Genomic DNA, 11,824 nt, shown 5'->3' on the forward strand with positions numbered 1-11,824 from the left:
GAATGTAAAAAACACAAAACAGATGTCCAGCCCCAGTGGGCATAACATATTACCCCAACTAAATCCATCCTCCATCTCGTCAGCCCATACATTGGGGCCACATGAGCCCTGGACGGTAAACCAATTGTTAAGGCACAATAGGCTTTCTACGCTGGAAAGTAAATAGGCTATACATGAGTATACAGACAGCATGCAGTTATGCCACAGTCGATCGCAGCCCAAGTAGGTTATGAAAATGCATATAAAAAGTGTCAGGTCATGATGGTATCGCCTCAGTGGGCTACATTCTTATACATACGTGTAGGTTCCAAACTGGAGAAGTAAGCATTGATTAACGTCATCCATGGTCATGCAATGTATGAAGTCACCAAACTAAATACACAAAGCAAAATAGGCATACGGTTAGAACATCAGCTATCCTGCATGATATTATTCCACAGACCAAAGTCTGAACCTACGTATGGTAAAGCGATGAATTGTGAACATCCGTAGTCCGAACCAAGTCGCCCAAGTGGGCGTCATGCTTCAAGTACACAACAAAAGTCAAAGGGGCTAAAATAAAACCCAGCGTGCTCACAACATCAACTCATAGGCATAGTATGATGACATTAATTGAATGCAAGTCAAATAAAAATACATACAGAACCTTGGAAATGTCAAGCCATCAACTCACATGCATTTTATGAGATTACAATACGAACAAATTACAATTCTTCAGGAAAACGATAAAGTTATCCGGCATGCATCAACCAACCTCATGCATTATAAATTCCCATCCTTAGCTCGTGTGATCATACGCAAATCCGCAGTCACCACCCAGTGTCACGTTTCACCTGTGTGAAAAGACCATGATAAAAACCAGTTATAAACTAGATACAATCTGGCACACATTATAATCAAAGAGGCAAGCAGAATACCGATATAAAAAATAAATCATCCTAAATGAACAGGCAACTCCTCATCCATATTAGCCTTATTGTGAATGTTAAGAAAAATATTCTCATTATAGCTTACATAAAACAAGTTCAATACATTTGTGCTACACGGACAATGGGAGATTGTTTAAGAACATGACACATATGTATTACATTCATAAGCAGTGTGCTCCAAATCACCCCACTTGTCCTTTCTGGCAGGCATTGGTTATTAACCAGCATGTTTATTTGTTGGTGGCAGTGAGACCCCCCGCCCCTGCAAGGGACATGGAGGGACCCCCTCAGGATTTAATCAGGAGCTCTCAGACCAGAGTACTGTGCTGAGGGGAGCCCCTGCAGCTCGGGCAGAAAAGCAGAACATGTCTAGCATCGATCAGATTCAAGTAGTGTAAAAGTGTTGTTTTCAAGCAACCCTACTTGGAACTTTTTTCTGTCCACAAGCAAGCGAAGGCATCATTGGGTGGACACCCACTCCTTTAAAGAAGCCGTGATCCACATTAAAAACCGTGCCAGATTCATCAAACGAGGTAGAAAATGAACATCTGACAAATGATGTAGCTTGCCACAGATTGCGAGAACACTCAGAATTCTTTGAAACCTATTTTCCTAAACTTAAGTTGGCATACCAAAACACGCCCCATGGCACAGTTGTTCATGTTTTACTTCTGTTAATCCTTGGCATAAGGTAATTCAGATGTCTAACCCTTGCACCATTAACGCCGATTACGAGTTGCATAGGACTCGTTGGGTGGTAAATCCGCATACAAAATGTGTGTTACTGTGCGGTAACACCACACCATCGTATTACGAGCTGCATCCCATGGAATAAGGAAATAACATGTGGGACTGGGATTATGGGTCATGAAACAGCATAGAATTCCCAATTTCATGGGCTTTAAAATGAAAAGGAGGTAAATGTAGGTGGAACCTCCCAGTGGCTTGGGGTGGGAAACAAAAACCTTTAAAGACGATGCTTGATTGTTGATGCAACCAAAGCCTTGTTGTGCGATTTTACCGGGTGGATTTAAATCCACGTCTGGTGTTCCAAAATCCGGGAAAATCTCGTCCAGGAACACTGGCCCACTCACGAGTAGGCGGAGCGTAATTGCATACAGTACTCCCAGTCTGCATGATTCATAATCAGAGCCTAAATTGTGTGGAATGTTTTTTTCCAAGGAGAGCCCCAGTCAGGTATGCACTCACACTCTGCCTGCGTAAAGTTAAACAGATGTACTCGCTGCGAAATGCACTCATGGCGTGACACCAATTTCTGAGAAATTAGCAGTTTGGCCCAAGGAATTTATATAACCAAAGTCCTTGGAACGGAGGAATGCTTTCCTTGCATTGCTGCCTAAGCCAGCAGAGTGGGTTCTAAGGCAAACACAAGGAGATGATGGACGGGGCGCTGAAACTTTTCAGACACTCACCCCCAGTCACGCATAAAATAGTGCGTGTGCCGCAGTTTAGTCTGTAAAGAAATGGAATCTTCGGTATCCGGCATTGCGCATGCGTCTGGGCTCAATGGAGGAAAATTGAGTAGAAGGAAAATGGCAGCCAACGTTCAAAATAGGTTTTAATTCAGCACGTTTTTCCGCACCAAACCACTAGATGGCAGAAGAACATCGCATCTGAGCCTACTATAGTCTCAAGCTGAAACACTATTGTCGCTAAATAATTGATTCCTTGTTTAGTTGTTGTACATTGTGGTTACACAGTGCTGACTTTTGTCTCTGTAGAGCCTTTTGAAACAATGTACGCATACAGAAATACAGAAAAAACAATAACGCCGATCTTGAAAATATGGGCTAATAGGAAAGAGTAAAGCAGCAGAGGTGGTAAAAGGGGCGCTAATATCTACATCATTCTGCAATTACATACACTGCCTGCTAATGTGGATTTTTAGAAGGGGAAGAAGAAGGAGCAAACACACAAAAGGTGATGGGAGGATGCTTACAATGTGTCTAACCACTGGCAATTGTTCGGGGTACCATTCCAACTCATGGTTCTTTCACTCACCGTGCCACCTCAGTTTGGAGCCAGCCATAAGCAGTCTTGACCCTGCTCCAATGGGGACACTCCAGCCCGAACTCCAGGCCAGGTCATCCCTGAACTAGAACACAAGCAACCCAGGTCTGGTTTTCTCCTGATTTTTTGCCCTGAAAAGGACCCACAGGCCATATACGCAGTTTCCTTTACATACACTACAGTTAGACTCTCCTTAGCTCTGGCTTCACCTTCACAGCTGTTACTGCCTTTTTGTGAGTCATAGAATCTTGTCGTTTTATCACAGCGTGGATCTATTTTTTTTGCCACACCCAATTGCTTTTATATGTGGAAAAACAGATCATGCCCCCTAAATCCTGTTGCACTAGTGCCATGGCCTTAGATTGTGTAAGGTTTGAAGTCTACAAGAGCTAACTCTCTGTATTGATGTCTTCACTGTTGGAGGTCTCCCCACAGGAAAAGGACCGGAGGGTCCTACCCAAGGCTTTCAATGTTCACTTAAATGCATAAAAAGGTCCCAGTGGTCACAGCCCTCATGTAAGCCATTTGACTCACACATTCATTGTATCATGACTTAGCCATCAGGGTGCATTCTGGTCTTCGTAGTCTCATATCTACCTCTACTCTCCAGCATCCTACACGAGTTCAATGCTGCCATCTCTCAGTCCTAGCATGAACGCTTTGCTCAAATACCACTGCCACTGAACTCCGCTCCCTTTCTTTCGCAGGCCATGGAATCGGCAAGAAGTTTATGAAAATGGTTGCCAAGGTAAGATTTTTTAGCTTATTTGCAAACTTTAGTGTATGGATCACCCATTGAGAAGTGGTTCTTCTGTGGGAGGTGGGGTGGTCTGAGGGAATTTTCTGTGATGCTCAAAAAAGTATTTTCACCAGTATGCTTGAGCAGGCTGCATTCCTAAGCTGCAACCTCCCACCAGCAAGGTAAGAGCCCTGGCTGTCTTGATAGGCCATTAGACTGTTTACTGCCACTGGTACATTCCTTTTCAAACATCAGCTACTCTGCCTCCAAGCCATACAGTTCAACCATAAAAATGTGTGAAAAATGTAAATGGATTAGAATGCACTGAACCCAATCATGGCCGCAGCAATCCACTGCTCCCACCCTCGAGCACAGAGAGGGAGCCACTCCTAACCACACTGATGCTTTAGAAATCAACTTACCACCAACTAAAGCTGGTTTGCATTGCCCTTCATGCAGATTTAGTATTTACAGACCCTATTAAGAGAAAAGCTACCAATTGTGCGTTGATATAAGGCACCCTCAACATTAGGCAGCGCTGGTGGCGGGCTCCAGGTTGGGGCGCTGGTGGCGGGCTCTAGGTTGGGGCGCTGGTGGCGGGCTCTAGGTTGGGGCACTGGTGGCGGGCTCCAGGTTGGCGCACTGGTGGCGGGCTCCAGGTTGGGGCACTGGTGGCGGGCTCCAGGTTGGGGCACTTTTGGCGGGCTCCAGGTTGGGGCACTTGTGGCGGGCTCCAGGTTGGGGCACTTGTGGCGGGCTCCAAGTTGGGGCACTTGTGGCGGGCTCCAGGTTGGGGCACTTGTGGCGGGCTCCAGGTTGGGGCACTTGTGGCGGGGTCCAGGTTGGGGCACTGGTGGCGGGCTCCAGGTTGGGGCACTGGTGGCGGGCTCCAGGTTGGGGCACTTGTGGCGGGCTCCAGGTTGGGGCACTTGTGGTGGGCTCCAGGTTGGGGCACTTGTGGTGGGCTCCAGGTTGGGGCACTTGTGGTGGGCTCCAGGTTGGGGCACTTGTGGTGGGTTCCAGGTTGGGGCACTTGTGGTGGGCTCCAGGTTTGGGCACTTGTGGCGGGCTCCAGGTTGGGGCACTTGTGGCGGGCTCCAGGTTGGGACACTTGTGGCGTACTCCAGGTTGGGGCACTTGTGGCGGGCTCCAGGTTGGGGCACTTGTGGCGGGCTCCAGGTTGGGGCACTGGTGGCGGGCTCCAGGTTGGGGCACTTGTGGTGGACTCCAGGTTGGGGCACTTGTGGCGGGCTCCAGGTTGGGGCACTGGTGGTGGGCTCCAGGTTTGGGCACTTGTGGTGGGCTCCAGGTTGGGGCACTTGTGGTGGGCTCCAGGGTGGGGCACTGGTGGTGGAGTCCAGGTTGGGGCACTTGTGGTGGGCTCCTGCACTTGTTTTCAATCTTTTTATTTTTTCTACAAATTAAGCAATGTCTCTAGAAATAGCTGAAACTGATTCTTAGAAATTCTATCTGTAAGTAAATCGCCTCTAGAGGAAGTGCACAATATTTGATTAGTCTCTGGACAGAGCAGCATCTACCAGTTGGTGTTAGCTTCAAGAAATCTGTAATAGTATGTTTTTAGGCATCACCAGGTCACATGACCTGCCCTTGTAGCAGGGTTGCATCTTTTTGAAAGATGGAATTGAATTAATCTGATATGGTGGTTGGATCTAATGTACCTAGTGCTTCAATATTAACTGGTTTCAGTTTGCTTCGATCCTATTTAAAATTGGAACATAGTCAGCGATGCTGATTATTTCATAGTTTTCTGATAGTCAAGAGACTAATTTTAAAAGTACAGAAATCTAAACCATCTCCATTGATAGATGGCTGGATTTAATAATTCCTGTTAGTATCAATAATATAAATGAATTGTGCATTTAAGAAATACCGAGGAAGTAAAATTCATTGAAACGTAGAATGATTTGTGCAATTTATATGCGTAGTCAAAAAATGTGTCCCCTTCCCCTTTCCTCCATCTATTATGTCATGTTGTTCAGCTGTCGATGTGAAATCTACTTATTCATTTAAGAGAGGTATTTAAGAGTACTATATACATTTACATAAGGACTAAAGTACCCCCAGCAGTACATTATAGGATATTACAAGTCACTGAGGAGTTCTACAGCCTTATAGAGGACGGAGGCCGAAGGCCAAATTCTTTCTTACGGTTATGTAACTAAGAGGTGACTTGCAATATGCTTATCATGTACGGCAGGGGTACGTTATCTCATATAATATATGGTCACACCATCATCTTTCCTACAAACCACTTACACGCTTAGTGCATAGCTCTTTCAGACAGAGAGAGCATGTTTGCAAACATTAAGAATAAAAATAGAACCTCTAATGCAAAATGAAACACATTAATTATCTGTTAGATATTTGTTGCAAAAAGATATTAGAAACAGTTCAATACAAGTCAGTTATTGTAAAAAAAAAAAAAAAGAGCTGCAGTAACTCAGAATGTGTAGAAACATGCAGAAGGACTTTTCTATAATTATCTAAGGAATGCAAAAAAGAATCATGTTCTTTCTGCTGGTCACTGTAAGCTAGAAAAATAGAGCAGTAGATAGAAAAACAACGTTTCATTTTTGTTGCCTTAAACGGCTTCTCCATGAGCTGCTCTGCCTTTCACCTCAGCTGCTGGCTCTGGCAGCAGCATTCTGATGTCAGAACCCGACTAAAATAACTTATTACAGTCGAGATATGATGTATTTTCTTTATAATCGGCGACTGAGTACGTCATTAGGCGCAGATTAGTAAGAAATTAGAGATGTGCATTTATACTGTGGTTGCTTAATCCTAAGTACTTTAACAACATAATACATTGTTTGCTTGTGGTAATTCAAATTGACTTACTTTGCATCATTGATTTACATAAAAAATATTTATTTTTGAAAAACAATACAAATATAATTTAAAAACAAAGAAGCGCGTCTGGAATAATTTAGTTACATTTACTCGCATGAATTTCCAGAGAGAGCAATGTACATTAACTTGTTGTTTTTTTTTGTTTTTTTACAGATTGGCGTTGAGTCCAAGTGTTCTGCCATCCAACTGGCTGTCCTGAACTGGAATGACACAGCCATTGACTTCTACCGCCGGCATGGAGCCAGAGATCTGACCAGTGATCATGGCTACCTGGTCTTCCGCTTCGAAGAAGAGGCCACAAGAAAACTGGCCCTGGACGAATGAAAGCGAACATGGTGCTTCCTGGTCTGCCTGTTGGTGCTTACAGGAGAGCAAGAAGAAAGGAGTACTTTGTGTGTTTGTGTCATCCTCAGGAAGTGGACAGTGGGTAGTATTCGTGATTGTGCACTCAGTACAACATGTTTGGTGTTGTCGGTTAAATTCCACCCTATGTCAGTAGCAGCCGCTGCACTCAAAGCCGCCATCATAGTCAATGACCAATAGCAATGTCCGCGGAGAGCCGCAGGATCCGGTGCACGTGGATTCTACACAACTTTGCCTTCCCCTCTACGATAGGTTTTTAGATAATACGCTATCACTACAGTAAGTGGAGAGGCAGACTCACTGAGGAGGGCTTCTGTTTACAGTGTTTTAAATCCCATGCAAGCGGCACTGCATTTCTCAGAACATGCCACAACATGCACTTTTATCGCAGGATCGCACAGCAAATCTTATGAACATTAAGATTACTTTCGCCCTGGAAGACCCTTTTGTTAAAGTGGAAATTTAGTGCATCCCAGCGTACTGTTTTGTCATCGTTTTTCACAAGTGAGTTTGTGCACAGCATTTGTAGAGCATTGCACTCTTTCAAGAAGGATGTGCACTGGCTGTCAATTTGTTTCAATCTCTTACCAATAGACATAGAATTCTCGCGACATGGATATTTGTTACCCCATAACAGGGACGTTTGGGATCTCTACCAGGAACCTCAAAGTATTTTTTTTTTTAAACAGAGCAATGGAGCCTCGATACAAAACCTAGTTTTATGGCTGCGGTCATCGGATTTTGAAAATCCAAGTTGAAAAATATGGAACTCCAAAAGTTTAAATGCCAATCAGTGCCAAAAGAACGGAGAAAACCTTTTGTAACAATTATTATGTTTTTATATGGTGCCTCAATCTCACCTCTATCATTTATTAGCGCTCAGTGTAAAGGAAATTTGTCCTTCCGAACTTATTATACAGAGAAACATTATAAAATCATAAAATCAACAAATTCATATTTCATTTCTTGGTTTAGTGCTTCTTCACAGAGTAATACAGAAAGACAAAAGATGTGAGTGTTTCTGGCCTTGGCTGTGATGCTGAAGATGCCTTGCTACAGAAGCAAAAAGGTCTTGCACCTGTGAACGATAGTGACAGATAAGTATAGCAGGAGTAAATAAATATATCTGTGGTAAATGCAAATGTACAAAAGGCAGATCACCCTCATTTTGGAGATCACTGCTGGTCTTCGGTTCCCAGAAATGGCAACAGAAGAGCCCAGCAAACCCCAAGCTGTGCCGCTCTCTGCTGCTCACATCCACACATAAAGGCACAGGTGCAGGTATCCATTCATCAATGCTTACACTGAGGTGAAGACAGTGCACCTGCACTATACTGACTCCTTGAGAAATGGACTTGACTCTCCCAGCCTGGTTAAAGGAATAGACAAGGAGGTGGCTAGTGGGCACTCTCCAATAAGTGACCTGCAACAGGTTCTTATCAATGCCAAATCTCTCCCCAAGCACAATTGGGAAATATTTAAGCTTTACTTTTTCACTGTTTATTTTTGTGTGATTTCCAGTGGCTAGTTGTCAGTGTTTTCACAAATTCTGAAAACCAATGGTTAGCAGTGTTTTTTACATTTTGGTGTCACGGAAAATCGGGCAGGCACTGTATTTTATCCAGTGTTAACAAACTGAATTCACAGATAAAATGTTTAGGTCTCGCATAGGCAGCGCTTGCACTGTCTCTTCGAGACATGCTTTATTGTGGTATGAACTTGAAGCCCTGCCCACTTTCTGTCCATCTTACTAATTGGCTCCTGTCACTGTCCTTTTCAAGTGGTGGCTTTTCATCAGTCAATTGGCTTAGCAGTCCCTCCTTAATACCGCCTTTTCTCTTCTTGTAACCGGACACCCCCTGTTACATGTGTTGTTACTCGGTACTTGTAAATACAGCCTTGGAGCACTACATTGTTAAATGTCTTTCTACTGCCTGCTGTTGCAGGCAGGACACCCTCTCCCACAACACTTTCTTTTTTTTTTTATATATAACCAGCACGGCACACCAGCCGCGCCTTTCTTTTCCTATTTGCGCCGCCGAACGAGGCCTCATGTTTTTTTTTTCTATTTATAAACTTTTATTATAATGGCAGCACTCGCGCCTTAGCTTTTAACATCTTATGCTACAGTGTGGATGCCGCAATTGCTTTAAAAGTAAGGAAATAGAAAATAAAATGCACATTTTTTTCCTATATATTTACTGTTGAAGCAATCGCGGCACGAGCGCTTTAGCTTAAGATGTTTAACGCTAAAGCACGGGTGTAACAAAAGTAAATAAAAAGACAAAAAAAGCGATTGGCCTCCATTTTTTTCCTATTTGTTTACTTTGGATACAATTGCGGCAAACGCACTTTAGCTTTAAACATCTTGAGCTAAAGCATGGGTGCCGCAATTGGTTCAAAAGTAACCAATCGTGGCACCTGCGCTTTTGCTTAAGATATGTATAGCTAAAGCGTAGGTGTCGCAATCCATTTGTAAGCAATATCTTTCGCATTGCATGGGACCAGGAAAGAAAAGAGGCGGAGACCTTTCACTCAAAGAGCCTGTTGACATTCTGGGGGTCTGTTCCCGTCGTATGCTCTTATCCCACTGATTTGGTCTGTCACAGACTGCATTGCTACAGGAGTTTTCGGTTTCACGACGATGTACAGCTATTGAAATGTTAGACAAGGTGCGGGTGTGTTTTTAGAGTGGTTAGTCACCTTCCGGTATTGTTTCACACCTTTCCTCCTTTACGTCTGTTAGACTACTGCCTTTTTCTCACAACCTTCAAACTCTTCTCATGTTTGGCTTCTGTGCTTGAGTGTAGTTTAAGGCAGCCCATTGGGCACAGCACAGTGCCTACCTGCCTAGGCTTCTCAATCGACGTGTTTGAATCCCGTCGGGATCTTTCTCACCATCATCCTTCCGAGCTCCAAGTTATCTGGTCTGATAAACAAGGTAAAAAGTCACTGTTATTATTGGGATTTTCGAAAGTGCCTGCACTATATGGTAATTATATGATACCCATTACCTTTAACTGTGTAATGCTATATATGCTCCTGTATATATGGCGGTGCTGAGTTAGTACTTCTTTTTAGCACCATTGTAGTAATCGATAGCTGCTTGTTGATGATTGGTAGGTCCACAATCTGTGCAGGTCACCGTGTATTGCTGTATAATGTCGTAATCAAGAACGTGTTTTCCCTAGAGATGTCTTCCTTGTGCCTGCAATACTTGTAGTTCGACTTCAGATTGTTCTGTAATTACATTTTTTGCAGTATCGCCTCCACCAGGGCTTTAAGTAGGATAAAAAACTGGGAGGGGAGGATCTAGCCATCTTATAAATGGCCAAAGTGGTACAGTTGGCTCTGGGAACTATACCCTCAATCGTTAGGGCATCCCCTGGAGTCATTCCCACCCAAGAAAAAACATGTGTAGCATCTCCAGACACCCACTTTGAAAACACTCTTGGACCCAACGAAGATCACAAAAGGATTGAACATGCTGCCTGCGAATAGTGGTGGGTGGTAGAATCTGCTCCACTGGCGGAATTTGCAGAGTTGTTGGTACTCTGTGCACAGCTTGGAGCGCAAAGTTTGGCAAAAACTGCTCTGAGTGTAGCAGTGTGCTCACAGCTCAGTAATACCTCTAATTCCTTCTCCTTCCTTCTCACTGCCCTTTCTCCGGTCTCTCTTGAAACCCTCTTTCCACTTTAAGACTTTCTCCCACCCGCTTCCTCTCCGCCCCTTTTGCTCGTCACGTCACGTGAGTCTTCCTCTCAACCGGCCCCTCCTCTCAGGGTTGAGAGGATATAGTGTGGCGTTGTGCTACTATGGAGGCTGGACGGCGGGGGCCCCGGTCACTGTGCCTCTCTTTTCGTCCCCTGGAGCTTCTGGTTGTGTGTGTCCTGGCAAACGCCGGCATGACATCCTCCCCTAGAGTCGTCATCACTGCTCCTCTCCACAGTGTACTCTCGATGTCTGCCGCTGCTACTTTCCCTGTACTGGACCCGGTCAGCGAAACCGAACTGCTTCAGGTGTTGGACTGATGGCTGTCCGAGAGTTGGGAGGCGGTGAGTGCAGCTTACGTTTTTTTGTACATATTTATTCTGAAACAACTATGATTTTTGTCCTGCCTGAGTTGTGAGACTGTAGTTTGTCACATGTCACCTATTCACCACCTGTTCCTTTAATTATCTATATTCCACCTTTGGAATCTTAGGTCTCTGTTATTCCAAGTTCTGGTCCTCCACGGCAGTTGCTGTTGATCTCTTTCATTGTCAGCACCCCTGCCGTGGGCTCCCTATCTTGTAAGTTGAAATAAATCCTTTTATTTGAACTACGACGGAGTGAACACGAGGATCGTTTTATTCTACTATTTCGAAGCACTACAATTTGGTACCAGGAGTGGGATGCAGTTTCGTATATTTTCCAGGTCACAAGCGGATCGGATTTGCTGGAGCCCACTGGTTTCGTACTTTTGGTCTCGGCCCATCAGAACTGCTGTTCCTTAAGGTGGGTCAGATACTTATTTAAGGATAAAGAAAATATACTTCACAAGGATATCTCGACGATTTTATTTTCACCGTTACTCAGGCGCGCACTCTCCTTTCAAATGTCAACTCTGCTACTCACCTTTGTGCCGTCATCCTGGATCCCTCACGCTCGTAAGTTCCAGTCTCGTCTTTTCTTTCTTCAGAAGTTTAGAGCGAGACTGGCAGAGGATTGTGGGATTTGTGCGAACGTCACCTGTGCAGAACGCAAGGGATTGAGTAAGCGCACTGACGCAGAACACAAAGGATTGTGTAAGCGCATTGACGTTACACGTTCAGCGGCCATTTTAAGTAAATCGGGAAGTTATTTCCTTCTACTTCTGACTTTATCCTGTCAATTTCGTCATTTCAAC

The 11,824-nt window shown here is 44.3% G+C and overlaps 1 protein-coding gene across 1 annotated transcript in view; it reads left to right on the forward strand.

Annotated features, from left to right (window-relative positions):
• The window catches only part of LOC146782954 (thialysine N-epsilon-acetyltransferase-like), a 61,224-nt gene extending 53,326 nt beyond the window's left edge, over positions 1 to 7,898 (forward strand). The window contains exons 5-6 of the mRNA XM_085639180.1: positions 3,668 to 3,708; positions 6,727 to 7,898. Of these exons, the coding sequence (XP_085495306.1) occupies positions 3,668 to 3,708; positions 6,727 to 6,897 (212 nt within the window). The 3' untranslated portion in view covers positions 6,898 to 7,898. The remainder of the gene's footprint in view (positions 1 to 3,667; positions 3,709 to 6,726) is intronic.
• Positions 7,899 to 11,824: the final 3,926 nt, after the last annotated feature.

This window comes from Triturus cristatus, chromosome 12 (genome assembly GCF_964204655.1).
Source record: "Triturus cristatus chromosome 12, aTriCri1.1, whole genome shotgun sequence".
NCBI classification, from domain to species: Eukaryota; Metazoa; Chordata; class Amphibia; order Caudata; family Salamandridae; genus Triturus; species Triturus cristatus.